The sequence below is a fragment of the Agrilus planipennis genome, unplaced genomic scaffold (genome assembly GCF_000699045.2).
Source record: "Agrilus planipennis isolate EAB-ADULT unplaced genomic scaffold, Apla_2.0 scaffold140, whole genome shotgun sequence".
Classification (NCBI taxonomy): domain Eukaryota; kingdom Metazoa; phylum Arthropoda; class Insecta; order Coleoptera; family Buprestidae; genus Agrilus; species Agrilus planipennis.
Genome location: NW_020438943.1, coordinates 359903 through 377905, shown reverse-complemented (window position 1 = coordinate 377905; position 18003 = coordinate 359903). Strand labels below are relative to the sequence as shown.

Below are 18003 nucleotides of genomic sequence, written 5' to 3'. Positions count from 1 at the left end.
TGTACTGATTCTGACTTTAATAGTATAATATCTGGGTTTCAGAATAAAGCATATAAAATAGAGGAAGCTAATGTCACTATAATGCGGCACTATAAAAAGAATAATGAGATAAAATGTTCCCTACAAGGCAATGAAGAGTTACTTAGAAAATGTGTGGAGGAAGTAAACCATTTTTCAAAGGTTTGCATTGTTTATATTATTTTGTATAAAAGAAACTAAATAATTTAATAAGGTAATTGAAATGTTAATGAAGATGAATACTTACAAGCAACATAGTATAATTATAAACTTAAACCCAAGTATTAAAACTAAAAACTTTTTAATTAGAATTGTAGAGTGGATTCAATTTAGTATAATTTACTAAATTAAACTTTCTTTTTTATTAGTTTCAATATCCTGTTTTTATTTTTTATGAAAAGTACTCGAATAAAACATTTATATTTTAGCTAATGCAAAACTATAATTCAATACTTGATGTTATTTCTGATAATGAGAAGACTATAAACCTTAGTGAAGAAGTGAAAGATATGGAAAAAACTATTAAAACTCATGGAATGCTTTGTCTAGAAATTAGTCAGTTGCGAAAAGGACATGTACCAGTATAAAAGCTTCTTTTTTTATTATGATAGATTTAGATAATAAATACTACAATATAGAGGGTGATAGATAGAATAAAACGAAATAGGCGATTATTATTTGAATATAGACAATGGGACGTCAACATTCAAAATTTGGTATAATCGCCGTGAAAAAGTTTGTTTAAGTGAGTTAACTTTAGCGATATTTATTGATCATTTATTGTCATTATATAACCTAATTAAACTTCAAAGAGAGTTTACTGTTTTGATAGATTTGGCATAATTTAATGTGAGATATCATTAGAAATCAATGAGTTGTTTGTCTTTAAAATTGTCCATTTATTCTATTATTTATACTTATTATATTATACGGTTCCTTTATTGTCCTCTTATTCCTTTCTCTCTTATTATAACATGTTTTAATGTAAAATATTATTAGTTAGGATATTAAATTATTATTAAATGAATCTGAATTGTTTTTTTTACGAGAAATAACGATTTGTAATTACTTTAAAATATAGTACATAATAGTTGATGAAATACTAAAAGCTAGAAAATAATTAATGACAATGATTTTAATTAATCGTTTGTTTAATAATTTTAGTAAGTTTAGTAAAATGAAGGTAGAAATCTTGCATTCAAATTCAGGTTTGTCTCTCAAGGAGGATGGGGCCTCTCTTTTAGCAATTGTAGTACTACATTTGCTATTGCTAATAGTAATTTAAATGAAATTTTTGGGAGTAAATACATTTATTTTATTTATAAGTGATATGTATATATTGTGAGACCGTAAATCATAATGTAAAAGTACTTTAGAGGGTAATTTTTGCAAATTCATCAGGGAACATTTCTGTGGAAGCCTTTCTTAGTGGCTCTTCGTCGTAAACATCAAAATTGGACGTGTCATCGTCACCCTTAAGACGGGGTTTATAAGAAGGTTTCACTTTTCTTTGAAAAACAGCATCCCAATCTAGTCCTCTGAACCATTCGTGACTTTTCACATCCTTTGCTCCATTTTTTAAAATGCCCCATCTTCCAAACATTAAAATCAAATACTAAATTATTATTTTGTTTATTATTATTTATTAAGCCCCAAAGATGAGTAAATATTCCGTAGTTGTTGTGCCTTTGCTGTAAATCCCCGATATATTTGATGGGTACTTCCCCAGTTATATTAGTTGGCAAGCATAGCTTGGAGAGGTACTGTTTTATACCACATATGTATTTAACAAATAAATAATTTGTCACAGAACGTACAAATTGTAAGATAAAACAAAAAAGGGAACAAATTTTCCTAAAGTTGTGAGAGATATTTATGTCAGACCGGATGCTAACAACTGTTGCTTTTATCTGAGTGAATTTAAAGTTTTTTTTTGTACCTTTTAGATCTATCAACTTGCAATATGTTTCCAATTAGTTCTTTTAATGGTCGTGAAAATGTTGAGGGACAGTGGTACTTCCCCGAAACGATTTTTTCGTAAATTTTCATTGGATCTCTGCCGTAAAATGGCGGATACCCTGCGTTCATTTCGAAAATTAGAATCCCTAACGACCACCAATCTACTGATTTGTTGTATCCTTGGCTCATAATAATTTCTGGAGCCAAATACTCGGGAGTTCCTGTAATAACAATTTACTTTTTGTCATAATTCATCTAAAACTGTTCACATACAGATACTTTTAATTCTCTACAATTGATGAAGAAACTATTAATTTGTATACAGCACACTAACTTTTTCGGATAGTGCCTAAATTAATTACAAATGTGCAAATCTCAATACGTATCATCATAGCATTTTGATTTACCTGTTCACTGCTGTCCCTTATGTGTGTTAAGTACTTGAGCTCAATAACCTTTCGTAATAAGACTATACTTGAGTTATTTTTAAACTTCTGAGGTAAACACACTTTAAATAAGGTGAATTCGTACCATTTTTAATGGTAGATATAATCTTTACATTCTTTTTTGTTGTTGTAAGTGACTCTTAACAAAAAAGAATTAATTAATTACTTACCACACAAAGTATACGTTCTCTGTTCATCAATTTTTTTGCAAAAACCGTAATCAGTAATTTTTATGTATCCTTCTTTGTCCATCATTATATTTTCTGGTTTAAGATCCCTGTATACCACCCCTAGATAATGAATGTATTCAAAAGCTAAAATTACTTGCGCCGCATAGAACTTTGCCAATTGTTCATCGAATTTCTTTAATGTTCTCAAATGTGTAAACATCTCTCCTCCATTGATAAAAGGCATCACTATTCCCAAATAAACGTTGTCTTTGAAAAAGTACTCCAAAGTTATCAGAAAGGGGAATTTGTACGCTGAAAACATTAAGTATATAGATATAAATCGCACATTTTCTTGCAATCTATATTTATTTATTTCTAAAGAAACGTTTAGTCATACACAGATATGTAGATAATATTAGTTGCCATACATCAAGTGTTTGAAATGAACGCAAATGGCGTGGATTTTTTTCAACGATCTTTAGCTTAATGGCGACGCCGTACCACAAAATGGTAAAAGGGTACTTCTATTTATATCTATTCGATAGTCAAAATTCTTTGGATACAATAACAAACAAGTATACAGTAATGTTATGTACAATTAAAAATTTAATTTTTAATCATTTTATGGTGTAAAAATCTACGTACACACTCCCTAAGAAAATCAGGAACAATGGCCCCCTTGTAGTGTATAGATACTTATAATTTTTTTACCTGCCATTAATCGAATTTCATAAATAGTATGTTGAACTTGTTTGGTTCTAACAACATGATCTTTGTCCATCAATTTTATGGCAAACAGCATATCTTTGGTTTTATGTTTGGCCAGAACTACGCGTCCAAAGGACCCAGTTCCTAACGTTTTAACCAATTTAAAATCGTCAAGGGACGCTGTCACAGTGAGTTCCGTTTTAATAGTTGTTTCGAATTCTTTTTTTGCCCTTTTTAAATAGGCATCGTAATCAATGAAATGCTTGGCGAGCTTATTATCGACCATTTCACTATTTCCATGCTCCTGTTCTGAGATGCATTTGACAGTTTGACAGCTTTTTACTAGGTAATCATTTATCATTGCAAACGGATCGATACAAATTTTTTACGAATTTAACATATTTAAATTATTGAGCGGTTAATTTCGAAATTTAAACGGTAAATGCACCCCAACAGTGACGTTCCCGTTTCCAAATAAACATGCGACTTTTCATGGACATTCTCAGTAACCTTTAAGTTTTTATTTAAATCTATATAAAATGTCAATGTTAAATACATGTATAAAAGAAAGAAACTTATTAGGAGTAAGAATTTGGGCATTATAAATAATTAATATAAATAGAAAGTCCATATCGATCTGATCGATAAAACGATCAATATTGTCAATTTGTTTGATTGTTTTGGATCACTTCTATAAGCTACACAATTGTATTTTTTAGCCGCACTGTTTATAAATATAATATTGGCCTAATGTTAAATAAATATTACAATTATTAAAATATAAAGTTGGAGTACAGGGACATTTAAAGGTTCACAATTAATGAAAGTAAGAATAAAGTTTCAAAAAGACGCTTTGTTTGTTGCAACGGTGGCCAGTGCCAAAATTTAAGAACCGTTTGCATTTTACTTTGTGTGAAAAACAAAAATAATTCAGACTAATGTCAAGAACATCAGAAAATCCCGTGCTCTCGTCGATATAACATGCGTAAGTTCCTAAGATAGACCGGGATTTTAACGATTGACTTTGGTTTAGCAGCCAACTTCGTAATTTAGCTACTTAGATTTGAAACGGACAAAAGGTCTTTCAAAATAAACTGTTAAAAACAAACATTTCTTGTTGTTTTGCACCAATTTACGCAATTTTTTAAATGTTTAATTGTTTAATTTAGCAGTATATGGGCTAAATTGGCTCATTTAGAGTAAGCAGCATGTTTTTAGGATGAGTGATGGGCGAGCACTTACGACTCGCCTCTAATTGGTGGGTACTCACCTCTGATACTCGTTCTGAAAACATTGATTTCCCAGCTCTCTTGATATTAGAGCTTGTTAACTTACTAGAGTATTTTTTGATACTTTCTTTTGATAAAGGAATTTAAATAAATATTTCAGATTCCTGAAGGGGTCTTTTTAATGAGTTAAATAATCTTTTCGTAAAATGCGTTTGAATACTGATTAAAAACGCTTGGTTTAAAATGCAAACCGCTCAACAAACGATGAAATTAGTCTCTCCTAATTTTAGAAAGAGAATTGGCTTGTTTTCGTTCGTCGATCAGCATAATTGCTAGACAGAATGTCGCCATCAAATTTTCCATGCTACGTGAAACTCCTTGAAAATTTCATTCGTTGACTGAAATATCGTGTAAAAGATTGTTGAAAGTCCATTTTAAATTGTCGATAATTTACTAACTATACCTTTTTTTATTTTCTTTGAACATAACATAAAAAAGACTTAAAGTAATATTAAAAAATAAAAACTTATGCTACACTTTGGGGTTATTTTAAAATAAATGTTGCATTTCGAAATTAACTTATTAATATTGCGAATTTGGGATATTTTCGGCAGTCCCAATGCGCAAATATTAAAATTCGCGTCGAATCCAAGTCTATGAATACATAATCTTTCAATTTTACGTAACATCCTAAATGTGCACGAACAGTTGAGCCGTTAAAATTCATTTCAGGCTTCGAATTAATGAACAAAGAGAGTATTACGCGTTTTTTTTTGGAATAAAATTTTTTGTAGGTCCATTAACTTCTCTCGTCGCGATTATAAGCAAATGGTACATTTTTTTCGTGAAAACTGCGCATTTATACGATACGAACGAATATGACCCTAAAGAAAGTATTATTATTCGTGGAACCCTTGGCAGAAATCCAAACAATTCTAAAAATACTAACGATTTGCGTTCGCAGATGGCCTAACTGCCAAACCAAAAAGGCATAGACGTATGTAATATACTTGAAGATGATTATTTCTAAAACAAAGATACAATGTTCCCGTAATAACATATGAGGGACAAAAATTTTAGGGAACGAAATATATTTTTTGAATATAATTTTTGACTTGAAATTAACTATTAGAATTAGTTGTCGAATAAGTAAAATAAGATTTGTTAAGAAAACTATTTAATAATTTGTTGAATTATATTGATTGTAGATCGATGATCTGTTAATGGTACCTACCATGACTAATTTAAGGTCATTTTGGGAATGGTGCCTCACACTTCCGGGCCGATCTTTATGAAGCGGAACAATTCTTCTTTCGTTAAGTTCGCATTATTATATTATGTTATATATTTTTACTATTTTCTTCTTAAAAACGGTTTAAATTTTCATTTGCAAGAACAGATGTTCATATAAAAGTAGAAATAGTATTACCCAGTACGTTATTTGTAGAAAAGAAAAACAGAGCTAACTTTTTATATTTCTAGAAATTAGAATTAAGATTTCCTCATCACAAAAATTGCTTGGCATATCATAAAATAAGTATGTTGAATGTTTTCGGGTTTATTTTTAGAAATTACCCGTAAACTTTAAACACAGGCGCCAACTTAATATCGGTCCTCCAGTAATAACTAACAAACGCGAAATTTTTAAAATTAAACAATGAAAGAAAGTATTTATAAAAATGTCTTTATAGAGTTCGAGAGTTTTAAAACAAAGTTCATTTGAAGGTAGATTTCTTAGGTCAAGTAATAGAGAGAAAGGCAAAATTTTTTTGAAAATTTCAACAATTATAAGACCAGCCAATTTACCGTCATTTTTATTTATAATTTTATCAAGAGGAAATCAGTTTTCGTAATTGAGTTTATGTTTTCAAATAAATAACAAAAAAAAAGAGATTTGAACTTATTTTTATTGAATTTTATCAACAAGTTGTGATGATAACATATTACTCATTTTGCGTAACAATTTATTATCAAACAATAGAATTCTTGAGGAATTTTAAGAGAAATTTAAGAATTTTGAAAACCTAGTAATACTTTTATCTGAAAAAAGGTCCTAAAATCTTTCAAGAAGCGTGAGGGTCGTCTAGGTGAAAAATTCATTAAAATATCTCCAGTAATTTAGGAACAATGCAGACTTACATTTATAAAAAATAAATAAGGCTGATTCCTGTCTCGCTTAAAAGAGGAATACATTTTTGTTTTTTTTTTTTGAAGGAAACTGGTTCCCCTCGTTTTTCTTTCTCAATTTTTGGATTCGATAGGTTAGATCGATTGTTCGTTTTAAACCAATCAATAAAACCAATCGTTGATAGCAAATAATTATGCGTCAATTGTTTTTTACCTCAATAAAAAAGTACTCTAATTCGTTGATAAAATAAGATAAAAGTTTGCAAATAATCAAGCAGCCTAATTTTCTTGAAATCAGTTTTGAGACACAAAAAAGAACAATTGAAAACTTCTTTTTGTTTTATGCGATTCAAACACGTATTTTGTTTATATATTGTCTCATTGTTAACGTATTTGATTTTGAAGTGTTTAACTGACTTTTGCTACTGTTACACGTGAAATTTCATTTGTTTTCTTTCACAAATACCAAAAAAAGGGAAATTATTGTTTTCCAAGTATATACGAAAATAGAATTGTTAATTTTTATATTGATTATATACACAAAATATTACATAAAATATAGTAAAAAGTGCGTAGCTGAAAAAACTTTTTATTATTCGTCAACAGAGTAATCTAAATTATTTTTAAGCATATAATTAGCAGATAATGTACTTTTAATTGCTCCCAATAGAATAGCAAAACTTTTTTGTTTGAGTTCAAAGAATGTCGCCAAAATATTTACAAAAAATCCAAGACGTAGTTATTTTTCGCGGAACGCAAACTGACCCCTAATTTTCCATTTCATGATTAATTCGTGCGCCATGTATCTCGTCGCACGTATCGCGCATCGGAAAAACAAAGAAAATTCGAAAATCTACGTCTAACATCGCGATCTCCGAACGACCTTGCCTCTGCTACGAAAATAGAGAATGTCGTTGTATCCAGAATGTACTTAAAATTCTATAATTTCCCGTACATCCGCCATCTATTTCGAGCACAAAGGGGAAACACCCGAGTGCTTTTCCTCTCTGTCTCTCCAAAGTGCGCATCAACAATGAAAACCAAACAAAACCCAAACAAATAAAACGAAACATTAGAATACTGTATACTAACAAATGAAAATCGCAAAAACTATTGACAAGTACCCATAGCGATAATTGTCGTTCTAATTGTTCAATTGTTTGGCGTCACAACAGAAGAATAACACGCGGTCTCGCGAATTTTTCGGTGGGGGAAAGGTAAACAGACCGCGGATTATAAAGCACTTCCGCGTGCGCAAAACGCGAACATTTTAAACGGATAAGCGCGCTAGAAAGGAAAGTAAAACATTTAGTGAACGGGGCAGAAACACATTTTCACAATTGCTTACTACAGTAGTTTCGTTTGTTGTCGATTTCGATTAATTATTGACAAGTGAAAATGCGTCCACCATCGCAATTTACGGAAGATTTCGCAGCGGAAGCTGAAGAGCAAGACCCACGGATGGGTGCCATGATGATCTGTACCAGGTTGGCTGGAAGGGCCATCATCAGGGTGGTAGGCCGGTGTAACGAGGCCATAGAAAATAGCAACCTTGGTACGTCTTACCCCTTTTTTTTTTTCTTTCTTGCAAATAATGTTGCGCTTATTTGTTTGCTATTGTTGTAACAAAAACAAGCCAGTAGACGAAGGCATTCTCAAAGTTCACTGGGCACTAAAAATAAATGGCAATAATAACAACTTAAAATAGACGCAAAAAAGACGACATGGTACGTACATTGATAGAGATAAGGATTTTATTGATACGTTTTATCAGACGTCTCGAAAGTCCTTTGTTTTGTTTATAATGTTTTTGTTTGTTCAAAGGTGAAAGTACCTTGAAAGTATTCCATTTAATGTCTATGTACTTCAACAATAATAGAACAGTTCAAAAAGCTTTGCTTTAATGCCTGGTATTTTGCGTCTATTTTATAAACGCTTTTTGTTACAAAAATTTTAGAAAACAAACTTTTCTGACCCTTTTTCGTCATTTATAGAACTTTATGCGTTTTAAAAAAATAGTAGGTACAATTTATTTTGGTTCACAATATTTGAAGAAGAATTAAGTATAAAACTTAAAAAAAAAAAACAAATGCAAGTTAATACGTAGGTACAACTACGACCTATAGATAGAGAGAACATAAAGGGTTGTTTCCTGCATTCCTAGTACAGAATCCTATTAATTAATAAATCGTCGTAATTAGTAACACAAAAAAAAGCGCGATAAAATGCAGGATTTTTTTATAAATGAACTTAATATTGACCTATAAACCTAAAAAAACATACTGTCTAAAACTTTCTTTTCACAAAGTTTATAGTAATCGTAAACTTTGAAACGTTTGTGTATAATCTTGTTCTACTTTAAAAAGAAAAAAAAACAAACTCTAACTAACAAAAAATATGAAACGTTTATTTTCATTTCATTTCTTTTCAATTTCCTGTGACAAAAATTGAAAGTGAACAAACGAACAAACATTCGATTTAACAACAAACAAAATCAAATGCAACTTTTGTTCCACAAATAAGAACCAATCACGGTTTTTTCTGTTCTTTTGTTCTTTCTGTGAGGACAAGAACCTGCACGACTCATTTCACCTGTCGATTTTTAATTCACCACAAACTGGACTGATTCTTCCACCAGTTGGCCTTCTTTATACCAAAAATGGTTAACAAAAGACAATCTCGTTGCAGTCGTTTGTACACAAACATCTCAAAATAGACACGATCAAATACAATCTAGACATTTTTCACATTTCGAAACATTTTCAATTACGAACAGGTGCTTATAAAACACAACACAAAGTTGTTTCCTTGTATGAATCACGCGAATTAATTCTGTCGAAAGGATAAACAAATAAACTCAATTAAGTACCTGTTATCACTATTACAAAACATTATTTAAGTAGTTTTTTGAATTTCGTATTTTTATTCAATTTTTAAAACTTAATCGGTTATATTTTTGGGACACGGACGCTTAAAATTATTTTTTTTGTGTATTCACCGTAAATTATTATTAAATCCGTTCCACAGGCGTATTATTAATTACGTAACACGATGAAAGCAGTTTTTTTGACTAATTTAAACGGAAATGGTATTCTCACAGCATTAACTTTCTGTTTCGGACTAGGAAGACATTAATCAAGGCTATGAGCGGCATATTTCCGATCTAGTAATTGGGATTTCACCTTAATCTATTCATTTGCCATTGTCAAGGAACATCAACTTCTTTTATTTTGTAATAATGACGCAACAACAAAAACAAAAAAGTGTGTGCTCGAATGTTTCTTGCACTCACTGTAAGACGTAAAATTTAATCGTTACTGTTACAGTTAATGAGTGGATACTATGTTTAATATTTTCACTGGATATTACATAAAAAAAATCCGTAACATATGGAATTGAAACTGATTCTAACTTTCATTTTTATCGTATTAAACATACTATGTAACATGTGTGCGTTACACTCCAGCACATATGGATAATGTACTGTTAAAACATGAATATTTATTAATTTAACTGTATCTTTCGCAATATGCATCAGTTATGAGTATTTTAAATAAATTCTATTATACTTTCTAAGACCTCAACGTATTTAGTGTAATAATTAAGATGTATATTTTTGATCTACTGCAGATATTATAAAAACGTAATATAAACAGTCTTCTGTTTTATTATAAAATTAGACCAAATTTTTATCAAAATACAAAATAATTGTAATTTTTGTCATATATGAAATGATATCTCTAAAAATATTACTAATTAATTAATTAATTCGACTTATTATTTGGTAGTTTGCTCGAGGATATTATTAAGCTTCGCGTAAAAAACTAATTTTGTGATAAAAAGCGTTTTCTGACTTTTATTACTTACATTACTAGAGTTGTAAAATTTGCTGTATGTTCGGTTGCCTATAATTATATTACGAATTGTAGTTTAATTTATTGTAAAAAGAAAGATACAAATAGCATCCTTAACTGTATCGATGCAATAAACATAAATCAAAGATGAAAATTCATCAATCTATTTCAATGAAATCGAAATTATAGCTCAATTATAGCCTTTGTTTTAAATTGTCCCGGCGCCTCCACCAAATTTTCAGTTCTACTATTTGCTATATATTGAGTTGTCTATATATTATAATACAAATTCTGGTTTAATTTAATTAATTTAATGATGAAAATATATAACTTAACATCCCTACTGCGTCGGCAAAAGAAAAAAGATAAAAAATAATCAATCTATCTCGATGAAACCGAAATTAATTTAACTAATTTAATGATGAAAATATATAATTAAACATTTCTAACTACGTCAATACAGAAAAATATAATTTAAAGATATAAATTTGTTAATCTACCTCAATAAAATCGCAATTATAGCTCAATTGATTTAAATAATCCCGGCGCCTTCACCAAAATTTTCAATAATATTTTTAATAATTGTTATTAACGTTTGTGTATCATCATTAATATCTTATTTTCGGCATTACAACAATAGTACAAAAACTCAATATATTAAATCGGTTACTTTTAAGAAAGAAGATTGCAAATTTTATAATCATTATTACATGTACAATTAAATAAGATCTAATTAATAAAAGAACTCAAAATTTTTAGTTTTTATACAATTTTCTTCGTACAAAAATGATCAAGAATTAATATTAAAAGTACTAATATGCAATACCTACTATAAACAAAATTAAAAAAAAGTTTCATAAAATATGCAGACAAAGATGTAGTATAGTTTTTATACAGGTCTAACCATTTTAAGAAGGACATGTTTACTGAATGAGTTACGCAGTTCAGAGTTAATTTTTTATTAATAAAGTGCGCGGTAAAGTCGAGAATCCTTGAAGTCGAAACATTAGATTTACATATTAACAACGTTAAGTGTTAAGCACATAATGTATCTACATTAAATGTTAAGTCAGTTCATTGATTCAACAAATTGAAAATTAATCGATGAGTACCAATAACCGTTTCTTTGTTCTTAATAAAAAGTTTTACCAAAACTAATCGTAAGTTAAATATTGCGTAGGATTGACACCATTGTACGCAGTTACTAATTTTAATACTTATTTTCCTGGCAAATGCGTTCTAAAACTTACAGCTGTGTTCGAAAATAACTTTTCCAATAGCACATGTCGAAACTACCTATATACCGTTGCCATGTGCGCTTTAATAAATATATATATCGCCAGTTTTAAGTGTTTAATAAACAACAATTTGGCAACTTTCTATCGTCAATTTCATATTTCGGTTATAAAGAAAAACATTCTCCAGATAACTTTTCTTTATACTTTATTTTGTTAAAAATAGAACATTATTTTACAACATTGTACGAACGAAATCGTTTCGTTACTTAGCTCGACTTAAAAATGGCGAACCAGGTTACACGTGTTGTGCATAGATGTGAGGACGCTTTAGAAACCCTAAATCTGGGTAATTAAATTATTATTAATCAGTAACTACAACAATTTTTAATATTATCCTCGAATTACATGTACTAATGATTTTTATTAAAAATTACGTAATTTCGCTTTATTAACCCAGTTCCGGCATTAAAACTCGGAAAGCTTTGAAATAACTGTTCCATTTTATGATTATAGTCTTATTAGTAATAATCCTAAAGAATATAAAGTGTAAAAATACTTTAATTGCATAATAAATCTAATGGGTGCGTTTATTTTGTTACAGATCTCTCTAATTGTCAACTAATGCGTGTACCGGATGCGGTATACCACCTGATGAGGCATACAGAACTGAAAACCTGTGATCTTAGTGAAAATGATATCACAAAAATAACGCCAAAGTTCACGACCAACTTTAGCCTGATAACCGATTTAAATTTATCACACAATCAGATGGCAAAGTTGCCTGACGAAATAGCGAGCATGGCTAATCTCGAAAGACTAGACATTTCATTTAACACCTTCGTGTCACTTCCAAGTGCTATCTTTAAAATTCCAAGACTGCAAGAACTTAATGCCAGTAATAATCACATAGTTGGTGGGTATTTTATAACCTTAAAGTTATCCTAACGCCATCTATTGGACTGACATTGTCATTAAGCTTTTGTTTTATTGTTTCAGATGTAGATTCAGAAGACATAGAAGAAGCGCCTTCACTTATGAAGCTCGACCTTACGAGGAATCCCCTGACTGCCCGCTGCCACGATCTGCTTTGCAGAATAAATAAAATAGAAGTCCTTCTTACGCAGAGAGAAAGAGAAGATTGGGAAGACCTCACAATATAGATGTTTATCTAGTGATAAAAGTATATATATTGCACTGCCATACTTTATTTATAACACAAATATCGTTAACTCGGATATTTGTAACAATAAACGAAAACAAAAAACAGTTGTTTTTCAGGTGCTGTGGTATAGGTCGGTGCAAAATTGATATTAAGTGAATATTTGTATTTTTATATATAAAAATGTACTATTAGGCTAATTATTTATAATAATTACCAAGATAAGGTACTTTACTAGCTCGGATATTCCTTGCCCTTTCTAGTACCTGTGTGTTTGATGTGTATTTTTTACTTACGTTTTAATTGTTTATAAAAAACGTAAAATGAAGTACTTACTAAAGAATTATGTTTGAAAATTTGTATAAACATTATAAAAAAAGAGCTTTTGGCTTTCTCTAGTCATTTATTAATATGAAATGGCAATATTGCCTATGTAAAAAAAGGCAAAATATATTTTGCAAACATTCTCCTAGTGTTTTTATTTTTATTCAGTTAAATAATTTGCTTAACAAAGTGATAAAACATTATAAGAAACTTAAATGCAGACCTGATTGATTTTTTTTTAATTCTTGCTGAAATGTATCCACTACCATAAGTACAGACTACATGACATAGTAACCACATCCTCTTATTCTTCTTTTTGCTCTATATAACCTCCTTGTTAAACGTCAGTGTTGGTGGAAATATCTCATGTTTTTTTGTATTAATTTATTAAAATAAAATTATGGACTTTATAATTGATACCGTTGGTGATTTAAAAGATGATACAGCTCGTAAGTTTCATTATATTTCATTAATTTTCTCTCATAACATGGTATACATTAAACCTACTATTTAGAAAACAACTCTGTGACAAAGCAGCTATTAGAAGAATATAAAGAAAGTCTAAAGAATGAAAAAGAACGTCCAAATGCAAGTGAAAAGAGACCACATGGTGTAGAAGATGAATTTAATTTGTTCTCTAAAGATGTAAAGTTATCAAAGTTTTCTAGTAAAAAAGAGAAACAGACCTATTTACGCAAGAAACAATTAGAGGATGTATTGAAAAAGTCTGTGATTACACCTGACTTTGAGTCCTTACATTCTGTACCACCATATGAAGTATCTAAAAAAAGATTAAGGAAATTGAGACAAGTAAGTTATTCAAATATCAACATAAGTTTATATTTCTATATTAATTTTATTTTCTGTGTAGAAAGAAAGGCAAAAGACCAAGGGTGAAAAATGGTATGGTTTACCAGCCACTGAAGTAACAGAGGAAATTAAACATGATCTAGAAGTTCTGCAAATGCGTTCAGCATTAGATCCAAAACATTTTTACAAAAAAAATGATCTGAAAGTGTTGCCAAAATACTTTCAGGTACTGCAAATAAACCTAATTCATTTTTAAGTACTAATTTTAATTTCTGTTTAGATTGGTAAAGTGTTGGATTCTCCTCTAGATCATTATAACAATCGAATACCTAAGAAACAGAGGAAAAGGACTCTGGTGGATGAGTTATTGGCTGATGCAGAGTTCAGTAAATACAACAAGAGAAAATACAAAGAAATTATTGAGGAGAAACAAAAAACCGATTACAAGGCATGGAGAAAAGCTAAAAAATTAAAAAAGAAAGGTAAACAGTAGTTACTTGTTATAATTGTAAAATATGAGTATACACAATATATTTGTATAACACATTATCATATTATTATGTTAATCCACCTGTTATGTCGATTGAACTCCCTGTTATGTATGAGCTATTGTCTGAGGCAAGAAAAGCAATCAGTTCTGCAACTTCTGTAAACAAATCAAAGTAAATTTTACCGCAACTTAAATTCAGAGATTTAATTTTTCAGAATTGATGCAGTAAAATAAAGTACTATATTTCCTAGGTAATTGCTTTTAGTAAAGTTACCTTCAGGTTTTCCCATTCTTCCTAAAGGAATTCCAGCAAGCAATTTCACTTTTACTTTCTCAGGAACAGCGTCGGTCATTGGGGTGGATATAAATCCTGGTAAAACGGTGTTACAACGAATCCCAAGCTTTCCAAGTTCTTTTGCTGCCGTCTTAGTCATTAATTCCACCCCAGCTTTACTTGCAGCATAATTACATTGTCCCATATTACCATTTCTTGCTACTATACTTGCTAAATTTATTATAGACGCGTTTTTGACTTCATTTTCGACCAAGACGTTAGCAAATGTTTGTAAAACAAGAAAAGTTCCCTAAAAGAGTTTTTTTTTCATATAATGATTACTTTTTTAGTAAGAGGTTTATTCATACTTTTAAATTGACGTTGATAACTTCATCAAAATCTTCTTCTGATAATTTAAGTAAAAAATTATCTCTTGTAATTCCCGCACAATTGACTATCACAGTCGGTGGCTTTTAAAGTTGATTTAAAATTGTTTGTAAACATTTCTTAACAGAATTTGAATCTTCCACATTCACTTTTAAACTTATATTTTGTTGACTATTAGATAAAGTATCGATGGTTTGCTTAGCAGAAATTTCATTCGCATCTACTGCAATTATTTGAGCACCATTTCTTGCAAGAACTTGGCAAGTTGCTCTACCTATACCTGAGCCAGCCCCTAATTAAAAAAACAAAAGTTTGTTCTTAATTATGATACTTAAATCTGCCTGAATGCAACCCTGCTGTTTTTTACCAGTCTTAAATTAAACAGAGTACGGTTCTGTGTCAAGGTATTATAACCATAGAGTGTGCCAACGGTTTATTCCTTTCATATTAAAAATCAATGTTATTGATTTTACAAAATCTATTTAAAATACTGTATCTTTGAATATTTACAGGATAAAAATACAAGAAAAATCCTCTAAAAACATAAAGCAAGTCGGTTGTAATTAGTATAAATTTGACCTACCAGTTATAAGTGCCAATTTCCCGTGCAATACGCTAGACATGTTTATTAAACAAGTTATTATCAAATATGAATAAAAATGAAAGCTAGTATCAGCAATTTATGCTGAAGTGTACGATGTGTTGCATACCTATTTACAAACAATTCCTTTAAATTTTAGTCATTGATTACTATACATCTATTAAAAACCATAATGGCCGACATCAGTGACAGTGAGACAACAATTGAAAAAGAATGATGGCCGACAGCTGCAACAATTAGAAAGAATGATGGCCGACAACTGCAACAATTAGAAAAGAATGATGGCCGACAACTGCAACAATTAGAAAAGAATGATGGCCGACTACTGCAACAATTAGAAAAGAATGATGGCCGACACTACGTCATAGTATTGTTTACAAAAGTGAATTTAAACCACTCGAAGTAATGGTGCTAACAGTTTCGAGCTCACAGTGTCTGGTAGCGGGGAATAACTAGTTATTATATAAGTTATTATTAAGATATTATCTGTGGTTTATATTGTGGTTGATAAATGACTTTATCTATGATAAATGACCATGACAAAAAACATAACCACACATAAGCTGATGTTTGAAGTTTATATGAAAACAACAAGTTAATAAGTGATTTATTAAAACTTAAATCTCTCTAAATGCAGAATGAGTGCCTATGAACATTTACTTTATTATGCTAGAGAAATTGTAAATATAAAGAAGAATTTGTGGCCAAATTGGCCAAACAGTTTGATAGACTGCCTTATAAAAGCCCTACATACTGGAGATGTGGAGAAGTTTAAGGAATTAGTTGATAACTGCTTGGATATTAATCACCCTAATGAGAGAGGATTTTCTTTAATCCATCTCGTAATTTTAGTTGAGAAGTATGAGCTGAATGTTTTTCTTTTTGATTAGTTTCTTGATAATGCTTTTTTCAGCTTAGATATTCTTGATATTTTGTTGCAACGTCCAGATATAAATTTGAACGTGCAGTTTTTGGGAGAAACACCTTTGAGTCTCAGTTTACAATTGGAGAACTTCAAGGAGCCAGCAATTAAACTTATAAATGCAGGTTGTGATGTAACAATTCCTAATGATGATTTTATAACACCACTACAGTTGGCTGTATCCAAAAATTCCTTAGAGGTGTGTGAAGCTCTTGTCAAACATGGTGCAAATGTTAATGCAGCTGATTTTTATGGGGCAACTCCCTTACATGAAGCAGTATCTGATCCAGTGAAAGTTCCAATTATTCAAATGCTTTTATTTTATGGAGCAGACCCTACTTATAGATGTGATGATGGCTACACTCCATTCATGAGAAGCCTTCACAGTTATGATGCTGCAATGGAACTGTTAGAGTATGAAGTAGACTTTAATATTTCTACAAAAGACCATTTAAGATCAAGTACACTGTTGCTTGCACTGTCTTTTAAAAATCCTATTGCTTTTGAAATCATAAAAAGAGGTGGTGATGTGAATTATGTGAGTACTTTAGGTGATCATCCACTGCAAGATGCCATATTTTGGAAAGACCCTACTATGTTTAAAGAATTATGGTTGAGGATGGACAAAGAAGTGATTTTCTGTACTTCATTTCCTATACTAGATTTATATTTTTCTGAATTTTGTCACTTTAATGTGAACGAATGGATTGACTGTTTATATGAAATTTTTGAGTCTGATATTGCATTTGATATTGTAGATAGTTATGTATGTCTGACAAGAAATCCCTTTAGTTCTGTGATTGAAGGCTTAGCTGCTCGAATGGTACCAAAAGAAGATAGAATTAAGATCATTTATTTATTTCTGTCTCATTCAATGCCTGTAGAAAGCAATGATGTATACTTAATGTACAAGCATTTTGGATACAATGAAGAAGTTGAGGCTTTATTGCTAACAGAAATTGATCAAAGCCCATTCACAGTAAACAGTTGTTTACTACCTAGTCTGCTGTTAACCATTCATTCTGATGTAAATACTATTGTTAAGTCGTTTATAGAAGATTATGTTCCCACTTTTTCATTTCCTTATTTTTTGAAAGAAGTTTTACTTATGTTCCAATACTGCACACCAACTGAGGAGTTTAAAACTGTGTATTTTCAAACTATAGTACCTATGATTGATTTCGTCGACAATACAGGATGGGGCAGTTCTAACAAAGAAATTAAAGAACTTAATTCTGTAGTCATGAGTAAACTATACATTCGTACAGTACCTTCATTGCTCGAAAT

At 30.3% G+C, this 18003-nt stretch overlaps 5 protein-coding genes and 1 long non-coding RNA gene across 7 annotated transcripts in view; 3 read left to right on the top strand and 3 right to left on the bottom strand.

Moving 5' to 3' along the window:
• Window positions 1-1319: 1319 nt before the first annotated feature.
• LOC108739259 (cAMP-dependent protein kinase catalytic subunit-like) lies at window positions 1320-7163 on the bottom strand. The gene is made up of 4 exons (XM_018473081.2): window positions 3305-7163; window positions 2594-2905; window positions 1958-2198; window positions 1320-1610 (listed from the first exon to the last, which is right to left on the bottom strand). The coding sequence occupies exons 1-4, from the start codon at window positions 3660-3662 to the stop codon at window positions 1391-1393; spliced, it is 1131 nt and encodes a 376-aa protein (XP_018328583.1). The 5' UTR covers window positions 3663-7163; the 3' UTR covers window positions 1320-1390.
• Window positions 7164-7804: 641 nt separating this feature from the next.
• Window positions 7805-13301, top strand: LOC108739248 (leucine-rich repeat-containing protein 20). Of its 2 annotated transcripts, none has more exons than XM_018473068.2 (3): window positions 7805-8212; window positions 12351-12662; window positions 12746-13301. In XM_018473068.2, the coding sequence occupies exons 1-3, from the start codon at window positions 8056-8058 to the stop codon at window positions 12907-12909; spliced, it is 633 nt and encodes a 210-aa protein (XP_018328570.1). In that variant the 5' UTR covers window positions 7805-8055; the 3' UTR covers window positions 12910-13301. The 2 variants fall into 2 exon arrangements, with proteins under 2 accessions (XP_018328570.1, XP_025830400.1); XM_025974615.1 differs by lacking the exon at window positions 7805-8212 and adding an exon at window positions 11954-12095 and having other exon boundaries at window positions 12746-12940.
• LOC108739249 lies at window positions 8243-11255 on the bottom strand. The gene is made up of 2 exons (XR_001938108.2): window positions 8393-11255; window positions 8243-8329 (listed from the first exon to the last, which is right to left on the bottom strand). It is a non-coding gene; the product is annotated as an uncharacterized LOC108739249 (long non-coding RNA).
• A 100-nt stretch (window positions 13302-13401) lies between the features above and the next one.
• LOC108739247 (deoxynucleotidyltransferase terminal-interacting protein 2) lies at window positions 13402-14589 on the top strand. Its single transcript, XM_018473067.2, has 4 exons — window positions 13402-13681; window positions 13747-14042; window positions 14104-14268; window positions 14323-14589. Exons 1-4 carry the CDS (start codon window positions 13633-13635, stop codon window positions 14533-14535), a joined length of 723 nt encoding a protein of 240 aa, XP_018328569.1. The 5' UTR covers window positions 13402-13632; the 3' UTR covers window positions 14536-14589.
• On the bottom strand, window positions 14526-15856 carry LOC108739221 (estradiol 17-beta-dehydrogenase 8). The gene is given in 4 exon segments (XM_025974614.1): window positions 14526-14688; window positions 14807-15116; window positions 15175-15485; window positions 15777-15856. Coding segments are annotated over 4 exon segments (750 nt in total). The 5' UTR covers window positions 15817-15856; the 3' UTR covers window positions 14526-14599.
• Window positions 15857-16185: 329 nt separating this feature from the next.
• Window positions 16186-18003, top strand: part of LOC112904496 (ankyrin repeat and sterile alpha motif domain-containing protein 1B-like) — a 6214-nt gene continuing 4396 nt past the window's right edge. Inside the window, exons 1-2 of the mRNA XM_025974626.1 lie at window positions 16186-16653; window positions 16708-17994. Coding sequence (XP_025830411.1) covers window positions 16433-16653; window positions 16708-17994 — 1508 coding nt within the window. The 5' untranslated portion in view covers window positions 16186-16432. The remainder of the gene's footprint in view (window positions 16654-16707; window positions 17995-18003) is intronic.

Coding starts and splice junctions, on each gene's coding strand:
- LOC108739259 (XM_018473081.2), bottom strand. CDS start 3,662: ATGATAAATGATTACCTAGTAAAAAGCTGTCAAACTGTCAAATGCATC. Junction 2,906..3,304: donor TGAAATTCGATTAATGGCAG/GTAAAAAAATTA, acceptor TAATGTTTTCAG/CGTACAAATTCCCCTTTCTG. Junction 2,199..2,593: donor GAGAACGTATACTTTGTGTG/GTAAGTAATTAA, acceptor TTGTTATTACAG/GAACTCCCGAGTATTTGGCT.
- LOC108739248 (XM_018473068.2), top strand. CDS start 8,056: ATGCGTCCACCATCGCAATTTACGGAAGATTTCGCAGCGGAAGCTGAA. Junction 8,213..12,350: donor CATAGAAAATAGCAACCTTG/GTACGTCTTACC, acceptor ATTTTGTTACAG/ATCTCTCTAATTGTCAACTA. Junction 12,663..12,745: donor CAGTAATAATCACATAGTTG/GTGGGTATTTTA, acceptor TTATTGTTTCAG/ATGTAGATTCAGAAGACATA.
- LOC108739247 (XM_018473067.2), top strand. CDS start 13,633: ATGGACTTTATAATTGATACCGTTGGTGATTTAAAAGATGATACAGCT. Junction 13,682..13,746: donor TTTAAAAGATGATACAGCTC/GTAAGTTTCATT, acceptor CCTACTATTTAG/AAAACAACTCTGTGACAAAG. Junction 14,269..14,322: donor TGTTGCCAAAATACTTTCAG/GTACTGCAAATA, acceptor ATTTCTGTTTAG/ATTGGTAAAGTGTTGGATTC.